This window comes from Capsicum annuum, chromosome 4 (genome assembly GCF_002878395.1).
Source record: "Capsicum annuum cultivar UCD-10X-F1 chromosome 4, UCD10Xv1.1, whole genome shotgun sequence".
Taxonomy (NCBI): domain Eukaryota; kingdom Viridiplantae; phylum Streptophyta; class Magnoliopsida; order Solanales; family Solanaceae; genus Capsicum; species Capsicum annuum.
In genome coordinates this window covers 34,536,309-34,549,501 of record NC_061114.1, presented here as the reverse complement: position 1 = coordinate 34,549,501, position 13,193 = coordinate 34,536,309, and the positions used below count along the sequence as shown (strand labels likewise).

Sequence of the window (13,193 nt, the reverse complement as noted above, 5' to 3'; positions counted from 1 at the left end):
TTGAGCTACAAGAAAAATTCCAATGGCTATAAGATCCGAAATATAAATTGGTCCCTCCTCCATCAGGTGGTTGATGGAGAAATTGGGTGGATTTGACAACTAAGACTACAGATACGGAAACAAAAAAAAAAAGAGATCCTCATTATAAAAGACCAAGTAATTTCAAGTGCCAAATAAAATGGAACAGCAAACGACCAAGTTATTGTAACATTGTTTCAATAACATTTAAAGTAAACAGAATTCTAGTGTTACAATTTCACTAGTTAAATCGTGCTACCAAGATTATGGACACTAAGATTGTTAAACAATATGCAAGCATATGACACCCTACTCACAAGCATTAAAAAAAGCTACTACATACTCGACCTACTTCTGTTTTCGCTTCATTTCCAGAAACACACACCACTACACAAACTCTACAAGCATGAAAGTGCTGCTCGCAAAATGAATGGAAATACTTGTTAACATGCCTAGAAAACTACCCTCAAGACATGCAACCGATGTGCACTGTCATTTCAGCCTTCCACTATGTGGTGATGAAAGTCCAAAGCTTCTTCCCTATTGAGACTTCACCAGGATGTCGAACCTCTTCCCCCTCGTTGACCTCATTGTCTTCATCTCTGGCATCCTCATCATCATCCTGTTCTCCATCTTCTCGCACAATTGGGTCACGTCTGTGTTCCTCGTCATAGACACTGTAAGCTGAGGGCCCTTCTGATGTTCCATTCACTTCTTCACTTAATCCCAAATCATCTATCAATTCATTAGCTATGTCAGCACTGCATCCCTGACCATCTTTCAACTGCCAGAGAAATAATAGCAAAGTACTGATTTAGAGACAGGTTATGCAGGAACTAGTAATGTTGCAATGGCAATGCAAGATTAAAAAATACAGGGATTATTTCTTGTTGGATGTTTGGTTTGATATTAACTACAAATTCATGTACGATGTATAATTTTAAAACGTGTTTACTTTTTAAATAAAATAGAAGTCCATTTACTTTCTTTTTTTGGGCTAACCGTGGTTGTCCAAGCTATTTACCATTATTTTAAAAAAATAAAAGTCCTCTACCAATTCATTAACTATGTCAGCACTTGCCATTTTAGTGATTTTAATCCATATATTACTAATTACTCATTCTTATTCCACATCTATACCGCGTACAATAATAATACATTTCCGCCTAACTTATACTACAGGTATTATTTATAAGGAATATAGCAAGCAAACGTTGTATAAATAACGCTGGATTTTATGTGGAGATTAAATCTCCTCACTGCACCAGCAAAACGACCCCTTAATGGAACAGTTGTCGCTAGAAAACTGTAACTGAATATTTCATTTGATAAAATAAGATGCCTGTTTACTTGTCAAATAGAAAAAGATGTCTAACAATTTCATGCACCAGCGCTGTTGTGGGTTAATATCCAGAAGGAGGTGGTGCTAGGAGACAAAAGAAATTATTATATGTGGAGTAATAAGGGTGTGGAGTAATGCACATTTGTGCATCACACAAGACGGGAGCATAGAGCATACTTACAGGGCTATTGGCTACAGTGGGAAGAGCAGCATCGGAGTTTCTGAGTTCTCCAGGATCTCCAACACTGCCTGCTGCAGGAAGAGTTTCTGGCACAGCTTTAGAGTCCCCATTTTCTTCCTGAGATTTTGAGACCACCTCTGGCAAGGATCCATTTGCTGTTGCTACAGCAGCACTGATGGTAAAACATGTAAAGTCAAAACACTAACCTGCTCCCAGCTCCCATAGTGTGAGAAATGTAGAGGAGTGACAGAGACTGTAAATCTACCACAAAAAAGAGGAGCAACCAGAAAGTTGGTCATCTCCTTTCAAAGGTAAAAGAGTTCCATGCGACCTAAAATCAGCGTGTGGTCGTCACAGCTGTGGAAGTTAATTTTCCTAGAAATAGAGAGGGACCAGCTAAACCTTCTAAGTTTGCTCCATTTATTCTCTGCTTTTACCTATTGGTTGCAGCACTGAAGATGGGGAGGAATGGGGACAGTATGAGGTTCATTTCTTTCCTCCAGGAAAAAACCCTTATAAATTTTTTCTTCAATTTATTTTTGCATGTCAGGTTTTATTTATTTTATTATTTGTTTAGGGGGTGGGGGGACTCCTAAAATTGCGTCCAACTTTTAAAGAAAGATCCCGTTTAGGAATTCCTTTTAACCCTGCGTTAAACATTTAAGGAAAGATCTCATTTATAGCAGTTTATTTTATCTATTCATTATGATGAAATTCAGAAACCAATATCTATTCATTATGATGAAATTCAGAAACCAACCATAAAAGGCATGTACCTTCCGTGACGGCGGAGATTGTATCTTTTTTCACCGAGAATCTGCACAGCTGGGGCAGCCTTTTGTCTCCTCTTCCTCTTACTGGTGGCTGTCACACTATCTGACTGTCCATCACTATGACTTCCATCAAATTCACTTGCAGTTCCACGTGATGCATGGACGCGTGTACGCTTTCTGGTCTTACTTCGCGCTTCACCCAAGAGACTTGATGTTTTTTGTCTCTCCTCATTCACATTAATTGAGGCCTCCAAACCTCCATTGACTTGCATATTCTCAGACTCCTTAAGAATTTCTCCAATGATAATTTTTTCACCTGCCGCTTTTGAATTAGCCGGACCTGTCTTCCTATTTTTGCCACGCCCTTTTCTGACAGATTTCATGTTAGAATGCTGAGAGTCTTCAGGAATATCTTGGCCAGCTTCCACCTCTCTAACACTGTTATCTCTTTGAAGTTTCTGGTCATCAAACGTATCATTGAGGGAGACAGCCAGATCTAGTTGATCTTTCTTTGACACCGCATCAGGCAACTCACCAACAAATTTCTCTTCCAGAGAAGATCCACCAACAAGATCTTGAGATGCAGGATGCTCAATTTTCTTACCTGGTGAGAATTTCAGAAGCTTTGATGTACATTTTCGAAGCCACGACATAGTTCCGGCAGAAGCCATAGATCCTGAATTAAGAGCACCAGGGGACAACACGTTGTTAGCCCTTCCAAGTGTGTCCTGGAGACTATCCGTTAAATATTCCTGTGCAACACTTCGCAGGGCAGGGGCCTCAAAATCCTCCACATCATTTAGAACTTGAAGGTCAGAAAGCTCAAATATACGAATTCCCTCTCCACATGAGCTGCAACTCTCCTGCTTCTTGACAAAATCAATGAAACTCTCCCTTTCCTTTGCAAAAGCTTCCCTTTGATCCTTCAACTTCCTGCTTAAACCATCGAGCACATCAATATCTTTTTTCATCTCTAACTGTTGTTCCGCAAGATGCATCTTGTTTGCAGAAATTTCCTGTTTTTCTTTCTCTAGCCTAACACTTTCTGATTTCATCTCTTCCATTTCCTTATGAGCAACTTCCCTTAAATTGTAAACATTGCTGAGCTCCCTCTGCCTCTCTTCCACAAAGAGTTTCTCCTGCTCATGCAGAGCAGACTCCATTTCCTCCCGCTTCCACTGCATTTCACTCTCAAGTTCTCCTTTTTGTCTTTCGAAATCATGACGCATTTGGATTTTCTCACTTTGAGTTTTCTCAGCTAATAATGATCTCTCATGATCCATTGTAGCTGCAAATGTCTCTTGTGCCACTTTAAGGGCTTCCAACTCTCTCTGAACATAAGTTTCTGTTTCCAGCTTCTCCTTGTTCAACCTTTCCTTCTCAGCGTGCCGCAGTTTTTCAAATTTCTTTTTCAATTCATTAACTTCCCGCAACTCCTCCTTGATCTCAGATCTTTTCTCATCCAGTTCTTCCCATTCTTTCTCAAATCTCTCTTTCTCCTGCTTTAAATCCTCAGCTTCCTTCAGAAGAGTGTGTCGTAAAAGTCTGCACTTGTCTATCTCCTGCTTCAGTTCTGATTGAAGGCGAGCATGTTCCATTTTCTCATCTTCGGTTATTTTAAGCTGCTCAATTTCCTCATTAATCCTGAGCTGTTGTTTTTCAAGTTCAGCTCTTTCATTCTCAAGTTCAACCCTTAAAGCCAGTAAACTATCCTTCTCAGTTAATATACGCTTTTTTTCAGTTTCCAATTTTTTCTCATCATTCTTCAGAGACTTCTCCCTTTCCTCAAATGCTTTCAGCTTCAATTCAATATCCTTCTCCTTCTCTTTAGTTTTGTCATTTTTCTTTTCAAGTGCCTGTTCTCGTTTTCTTATTTTTTCGTCAGTATGATTAACTTCAGCTTCCTTCTTCTCCAGTTCAATCATCTTGCTTTTCAGTTCCTCATCTAGTGATGTATGTCTCTGCCTCATTTCCAATTCAAACTCCTCTTCCTTAGATTGCAGGATAGCTCTGTGTTCATCCATTAGCTTTTGAATCTCCTCCTGTTCATTTTTTATCACAAGGACAAGTACATAAAAATATGACAGCAAAATACTTCACAGCTCTTTTTCAAGTTCCTTCTACCTCTGAAACAAAAGACTTTTAAAGCAAAAAAGGGAGCAAAACAAGGAACCCCACAACCAGAAATCATGTAAAGCAGTGAAGTTTTAAAAAAGTACTCCAAATATCGGGAGTGGTGCACAATAAGAAATTTCTAAATACGAGCAAGAGGAGGCAACTTTTGGTAATCTTATGGAAAAATAGATGAAGAGAAATTGAATAAAAGACGAAGGGACTGTCCTCGTAAATATTAATCATTAATACAGAATAACAAATCAGTAATAACATGCAGGTACTCACTCTTTCTTTTGCATTTAGCTTTTCCTGTAGTTCATCTAGTTCTTCCTTTTTTATCTCCAGGCTCTTTCGCACATCCTCAAGTTCCTGTGTCAAATGGAAAATTAATAAAGATTAAAAATACACATTAGCTACTCCATTGTAGAATTCAAAGGAAACTTGCCTTCTCCTTAATAGCAAGGCTAGCTAGTCGGCTGCTCACATCAACTTCTTTCTTCCTCAAAACTGAGTTAGCTATGTCAATTTTCTTCTGCTCATCTTCAAGATCATTCTGCTTCTGCCTCAAAACGCTGTCATTCTCATTTGCTCGCTGCTCTCTTTGGTTGAGCAATGTTCTGGCATCAGCTAGCCTCTCTTCTCCTTCCTTTAGTTTTCTTTCCCATTCTTGCAACTCTTCTCTGTGTTTAGACAGTGCACTTTCATGAGCTTCACGCCTGACATAACAAGGGAAAAAAGCTGTTATTGTCAATGATACTGTGACATCACTTTCATCATTCAAGGCTGCAAGCCTAAAAAGGACGAGTGGCGTAGAGAAATGAGAAAAATAATAACGTTCAAAGGAACATACTCGGAATTGAAAGAGGAGCGTTCTCTTCTAAGTGCATTTTCTTGAGCCTCAACATCATGTAGTTTCCTCTCAACATCTGAACTTTTTCTATTCACCTCGGCAATCTTGGCGTCAGCTGCACGCAATTTCAATTCTACTTGTAGTGAATTCTCTTCAACAATAGTAGCCAATGCCTTTGCCTCGTCTAATCTCGAATCAGCTACATATTTACTCTCTGCATTCTGAGAACGCATCTCACGCAATTCCTTCTCTAACTGCACCAACCAACAATTGAAGTTATTCAAAATCAAGCTGGTAGAATAGATGCTTTTTCAATAGAGGCCAGTGTGATCATAAAACTGAAAACTCTAGGGTGCAAAGTACCTTCGCTCAAAGAAGCACATAAGAACACCTTATTAGATACTTCGTGAAGAACTCAAAATTTACCCGACACCTTGCTAGAGGGGATCTAGAATGTTCAATATTCATTTAGGAGAATCGAGCAAGTTCACCACATTAAAAAATTGGAAATCAACAGAATTACCTCCTAAGTGCCTTCCTTCAATTAAGAGTTTTAGAAGCTTTGGACCTTCTTTGATCATTACATGACTAGAAATAAATTTTATCATCCCCATAAGTCAAGGTAACTGTTTGCATGACAGGTTTGTGGTAAATGGAAATATTCTAGACAAACATAGCTCCAGCACAAACGCAGAATTTTTCTGTTTGTTAGTACATGGTTTACCATACTCCAGCACAAACGCACGTTTGTGGTACATGGTTTACCATACTGCATAGTCATAATTGACACACATCATTATTACTAATCCTTGGCAACAACTACTGATGATGTTCTAAAGCACATAAGATGGAATGTCTAGGTAGTACACGGTAAGATCATAATTGACACATATCATTAATGATGTTTTTATATGTTTTACTCATCACACATTCCTCGAAAGAACAGTGTTATCCTATAACACGTGGTTGTAATAAAGTAGAAGAAATGTACCTCACGCACACATTGGTTCTCAACACCCAATGCCTTCCTCAAATTCTCCTCCCGCTTCTCCACTTCAGATAGAGCAATTAAGTGAGCTGTACATTCTCTTTTATAGGCCTCATTTGCTTGATTTAAGGCTTGCTTCATTTCTTCAAGCTTACCAGACCACTCCTTTTTCTCAATCAAAAGAAGGCCCATATTGTATTGATAGTCAACAAGCTACAGAAAAAACATAAAGGTCATACAAGATCCTTGTTAACTTGTTGAAACTCAAGAGGAGTAATACCAACAGCACAGCATCTATATACTGAGAAACACTAACACTTCAAATAAAGAAGCAGCAAGCGCTTGCATCAAATAAAGAAGCAGCATGGGCTTGCACCATATTCGCTCTATCAGTGGACTGAAATTAAGTTAGGTTGCAACATATCATGCAAATACAACTTACAGGATCTTCTATATGCTAAAGCATGACACCCAGATATAGAAAGAAAATATCAGCGCGAAGATAGATTGATGAACTCATAAACAACATGAAATGTCTTTACTGTTACCTAAACTGAGATGTCAAAACAGTACATGAGTAAAAGAGAATTGAAGATTATATAATTACTACATTACTACAGCACAAGTTCGATTTCATAACATCAGCTCTGGTAAGAAGCGAGTTTGAAATTGTCATCAATTCAAGCAAGATTTTGAATGTTCAAATTTAAAAACAACTTCCTTTTACATCGAAGAAATCCCTTGTGGGCTTCTGGCCCAACTAGAGTTGACACACAAGTTCAAAACTTTGGGGAAAATACCAGGTTTGTTCATGGCATGGTTCAAACCCACACATGCCCACTATCATGTGTTTTTGTCCTTATTACCAGAAGCATAAAAAGGAAAAAGGATTGCCAGTGGAATTGAGTCCCAACTCAGCTCTGTCACCAATAAACAGTATTAGCATCAATCATTCTACTTTAATTTGACTTAACTTGGGAGATTGGAAAATAGTAACTATATGTTGTTGTTGACAATCAAGAGTCCAACAAGCTGTTTTGGTAATTCAGGAACTAGTAGAAAAGCTTCTGAACCATGGATGAAATCGTAACTGAGAAACCGAGGTTTTGTCCTTGCGGCAACAGGCAGTTGCTAAACTTGGGAAGAATTCACTAGAGGAACCAATATTTTGTTCAGTGGCAACAGTCAGTAGATTGCCGTTTCAAAATAAAAATTTTAGCGTCTTTCTGGAAGTCAACCCTATCTCCCATCCGCAGGAAAAATAAGAAGGATTTAAATCATGTACTTCCCATCACATGAAATGGAAGTTGGAAAATGTGCTTGCATCAGGATTAAGGTCACAAGCACTTCAGACGGATAAATGTTCAGATAGTTACTAATACAATCTGACCTTCAACTAAAATGTTTGTCGTTTACTTGGTTATCAAAAAAAAAAAAATGATTGTAGTTTACCAATGAAGCCTAGCTCAACACGTCAAAAGTTCCAGGCCCAACCAAGTGTGGGTCTAGCAATCTTAGGTTGATTTTTGGTCTGCATAAACATGTACCAAGTAACATTACAATCACTGTTTGACAATGCATACATATAAGTGGCGTAATCTCTCAACCCCAACGAAATCATTGTAGCACCAAAAGAATGGCCTGTGAAATTGGTATCAAAATATATAAACTCTTCAAACACCTCTCTAACTGCTTCAACAACAACAACAAACCCAGTGTGTTCCCACAAAGTGGGGTCTGGGCCTCTGAAGAAATAGAGAGGCTGTTTCCGATAGACCCCCAGCTCAAGATAAAGAATAGTAGACTAGAAGATGGATTACATAACAAAAAAGGCGTAAGGAATAATAAAAAGTAAATCAGAGCAATACGAAAATACGAGAGATAAAGCAACACGAAATAAGAAAATAGCAACAGAGAAATCATGAATGGGACACCCACGTATAAGTAACAAATACTCACAGCCATAGACACCTATGAACCCAGTCCTAAAATTACTAACCCGGCTACACAAGATCTCTCCTGATGGCTTGCTACAACCCACACCCTCCCGCTAGCCTTCTACCCTTATCCGCGATCTCCACACCTTCCTATCTACCTCTCAAACTGCTTCCTTGGTATTAATTTCCTCTATTTCATTTTTCCTTTTTCCTGATGGTTTTGACTGTCATCGAGTATGGAAAATAAAGAAATTTTTGCAATAAGTTGTATATATATAACATACCAAAAGTACCCTTAAAATCGTTTTGTCTTTAAAATGTCGAGTCACTTCAATATGCAAATGTCATTAAGGCTAAAATGAGAATGTTACTGATAAACTGTTTTCAAATAGAAAGGTGTAGATCTTTTGGAATGGACCGTAAAGAAAAGAGTGTCAAGAATATTATTCGCAAAGAGATATATTAATTGTTAAAAGAGAAATTGTTACTTTACTGCATTACAAATACTGTGCCTTTTTCAACTAAAACCCCACCCTTAAACTGCACATTGCGTTAAAAGCCACAATAGACCTGGAACACTTTCAAGGATTTCCGCCTTTGACAACACTGGCCATTGGGACCAACTTGCACAAATTAAATTGACAGGAATGGTTCATTTCAAATTCATTCACCACTACGTCGCACCCTGGATATGTGATTATTCATCTGATAACCAACCTGTAATAGGTGAAGGAAAAACTCTGAACTTAATGAGTGGCTACAGTCATCCCATGTCAAAAGATTTCTGTGTTCACGTTCAGAATCTATTTTCTCTTGAAAATGAAAACTCGACTAACCCCATATGCACTCTTCAGTTGTCAACAAGCACAGTTGCACGGCTGCCGGATGCCCTGACAACTGAGGGGTTTACAGGAATTCGAGAAACATAGAATCGTCATTTTCAATGTATTGGAAGTTTATTTGGAAGAACACCACTACTTTGCCTTCCAAAGTTTATAAAGGCGACATACAGGAGAACACTTGAGACTTTCAAAAAAAACAACTTTCTCCCACCTCAAACTATAATAGCTCCAATTTTGTTCCTGAATAGCACAACCTATCTCAGAGGTAGAGAATCTGTTTCCAATAGACCCTCGGCAAATCGGCTTTAGGGGAAATAAGCAATCCCAAAAAGGAAAAATGGAACTACAAAAAACAACACATCATAATAATAGAAACAACCAATAGCTACAGAACAAAAACTACAACAAAACAATACTATAATCGCAGTACAAGAAACAACAAGTAGTAAAAAACAAGAGCAATTCTACAAGATCCATGGACAAAATACAAAACAAATTCTTCATAGCTTTACAAAAACAAACAAATTACAACTATTTATCCACAACTAACTCAACAAATAGTCCAAACCCAAGAGACAAAAACTACCAAACATGCAAAACAATCTATTCCACCAAAAAGAAACTAAAACTAAGAAACAACAAGTGGGGTTAGTAAAACAAACCTCATTTTCAAGATTTGACACCTTATCAAGTAACAAAACTTTGTCAACAGTATCACCAGAATCTTGAATTGATGACAAACCCTTTTGTTCAGAACCCATAAACACAACATCTTTACCCTTTGAAACAGTCTTCTTACCCAGATCGCTTCTTGGTGTCAACGTCCACCCTGAAAAAACCTTCCTCGCCGGTGTAGACATTATGAAAAGTTCCCCCAAAGAGAGGAACAAATCTTTCAAGAATTGCAAAAGTTACAGATCAAGATTTGAACTTTCAATGGAAATAATATGAAAGAAGGGAGAAAAAGTTGTAGTATTGATTAAGAAAGGAATCGGAATTTGAAAACCCTTGGCCGGAGTTCTTCAACCACCCACCCTACCAACACGCTCTCTTTATCGCAAACCCACTAAGTTTTTGTTTGTTGAATTTTGATTTATTTACTGTTTCAAGTCCAGCAGGCAATTCTTTTAGTGAAGTTACAATTTTATCCTTGGAATTTATATGATTATATCCGTTAAGCTAGGGTGATTTGGGAGTTTGGAGAGCCGCCTTATTATTATGACTAGATACTGTAGCCCGTTATTTACGTTATCTTAATTTATGAAGCACAAATAATATTTGGAGTGTCAATTAAATTTTTATGAATATAAATTTTTAAATAATTTAAGTTGTTAATTATTGTGATTTATAGTATCTTTTATATAATTTAGTAATTTATGTTACTCACTTTGTCTCAATTTTAGAATTTATGAGTCAGTCAAATTTTTTTACTAATATATTTTTTAAATATTTTAAGTTGTTCATCATTATGATTTTAGTATCTTTTAATGTAATTTCAAATAATTTATGTTACTTGCTTTATCACAACTTATGTGACATTAGAATTTCAAAAGTCAATCATATTTTTACTATATGTTTTAAAAATATTATAAGATATTAATAGTTATGACTTATAATTATTTTTTTACATAATTTTTAAATATATAATATTTTACCAAAATAAAGTAAATAAATTAAAATAAACAAAGTACTAAATTTTTAAAACATATTACATTCGAAAACATCATTTGGATCAACAAATTACTAAATTAAAACAATAAAACATGCAAATTATAAAATATCAAAATTATCCCGAATTTACGTGATACAAATATAATTTAGATAATCAATCAGATTCTTAATATATTTTTAAATATTTTAAATTATTAGATATTGTAATTTATAATATTTTTTATGTAATTTTCAAATAATATATGTTACTCTCTTTATCCAAATTTTTGTGGCATTGATATTCAATTATATTCTTAAAATAATTTAAATTATTAATTATTATGATTTATAATATTTTTTCTTTTATTCCTATTTAAGTAGCACTAAAATAAATTAGAGAGTCAACCGAATATTATGATTGAAGCAACGAAGTGGATATGTCCTAAATGACTTATAATACCTAATTAGAAGTGATATAACAAAATTACTATGAGAAAATATTTGTGAAAATTTTTTAAATGAGTCTCATATAAGATATCATCTTAATTTAAAACATCAAGAATTAATTTATCATTTTATATCAATTTTATTTTTATTAAATATTATTAAATTTTTAATATCTAATTGACTTATAATAATTAATTAGGGGTGATATAGTAAAATTACGATTGAAGTAGCTGAAGTAGACATGTTACAAATGTTTGTTTTACCTTTTTTATTAAATATTATTAATTTTCTTATATGTAAATGTTTTACAATAATTAATTAGGAGTAAATGGAGCAAACATACTTGTGAATTTTTTTAAATAAGTCTCGGATAAGATGTCCTATTAATTTAAAACATCAAGAATTGATTTATCATTTATATCTATCTTATTATTTATTAAATATTATTAATTTTTTAATACCTAGATGATTTATAATAATTAATTTGAAGTGATATAATAAAACTATAATTGAAGCAGGTGAAACACACATGTCATAAATGTCTATTTTATTTTTTTTAATTAAATATTATTAATTTTCTTATATATAAATAATTTAAAATAATTAATTAGAAATAATATAGTAAAATTACAGAGCAGCTAAAGCAGGTGAAGAAACAGGTATGTTGACCAACCGCTGTCTGTTTCTTCCCCTTATTAATAGTAGTAATGAAAAAGCGACTTTATTAAAGGTAGTTAATTAAAGGGGAGGGGTAAAGGTGTAAATAAAGAAGAATCCAGGGGTATTTATTGGTGTAAAGATGTTGCTTCGAGCTAGTTTTGGGAAGAGGGGAATGAATGGGATTCTTCTGAGCCATGTATTTTGTGTGTCTGCACACACTTCACATTATCTATTTCCAACTTTTTAAAAAATTTCCTACTTCTTAAAAAATAATTATCTTATGGACTTACAAAAATAATACTAAATCTTTTTTTTTTTCTTAATAAAGGCCAAACTCCATAAATAAACATAAACCTTTTGTATAATTATTAAATAAAAAAGGGTCAAAACTATTTTTGAACTGTTCGAAATGTAGCAAAAAATCTTTCGTTTATGTTTTGACTCAAGAAATACTTCTCCGTTTGTTTTTTGGCTTACAAATACTCCTCAATCTAACAGAATGCCACCAAACAACTCACGTGGATAAAAAATATCATCTGACTAATCCACATAAATTGTCAATCTGGATAATCAACACATGTCTTAAAAGATTTGATTCGTCTTGGTTATACCCACCATCGTGAACCTAAATTTTCCAAAAAAAATATTTAATATATTTAAAATAATCTATATAGAGTTTCCTATATAAATATAATTATAATTGAATTATGTGCAACAGTTAAAGTCTAAAAATTTACGGATCGACTTTCCTTCATTGGTTTCTTCAAGGAAAATAGAAGAGTACAATGACGAAAGTTTGTTTGACGTTATTCTTATTTATTTGTTTTGATGGGGGTGATTGAAAAGCATAAAGCACAACACATATTCCTTTTCACTTTTTATGAATCATATATGTCATGATCTAAAAGTCAAGGTCATGATGACACTTACCTTGAACCAACCTCGGTAGGTAAATCAAAATCCAAAGAACGAAAAAAAATGAAGTACAGATCAAATAAACAACAACAAGACTTTTAGAATGGAGTCAGGACAAATACATATAAAATAATGAAAGTCTGAAAAAATATCATAAACCCTAAGATCTAAGTGTCACAAATGTAGGAGCATCTAATGCAACTCAGAATATTGAAAGTACATAAGCTTGTCTCAAAAAGTAAATAAAGCTAGGATAAGAAGAGATTCAGAGTCTGTCCCGTACTCTGGAACGCACCAATACCTCAAAAATCTCTGCAGGATAATCAACTAGCGCATCTCATACTCAAGCTAGGATCTGCACCGAAAAAGCATAGTAGGGGTGAGTACGGTCCACTTGTACTTAATAAGTATCATAGATCGACTGAGCAAAGTAGAAAATAATACAAGTAAAAGATACTATGTGCACGACACCTAC

At 35.0% G+C, this 13,193-nt stretch overlaps 1 protein-coding gene across 2 annotated transcripts; it reads right to left on the bottom strand.

Moving 5' to 3' along the window:
* Positions 1–199: 199 nt before the first annotated feature.
* LOC107868051 (nuclear matrix constituent protein 1) lies at positions 200–10,130 on the bottom strand. Of its 2 annotated transcripts, XM_016714610.2 has the most exons (8): positions 9,709–10,129; positions 6,271–6,480; positions 5,280–5,533; positions 4,875–5,145; positions 4,715–4,798; positions 2,318–4,356; positions 1,542–1,713; positions 200–802 (listed from the first exon to the last, which is right to left on the bottom strand). In XM_016714610.2, exons 1-8 carry the CDS (start codon positions 9,904–9,906, stop codon positions 527–529), a joined length of 3,504 nt encoding a protein of 1,167 aa, XP_016570096.1. In that variant the 5' UTR covers positions 9,907–10,129; the 3' UTR covers positions 200–526. The 2 variants fall into 2 exon arrangements, with proteins under 2 accessions (XP_016570096.1, XP_016570097.1); XM_016714611.2 differs by lacking the exon at positions 1,542–1,713 and having other exon boundaries at positions 9,709–10,130.
* Between the last annotated feature and the right edge of the window lie 3,063 nt (positions 10,131–13,193).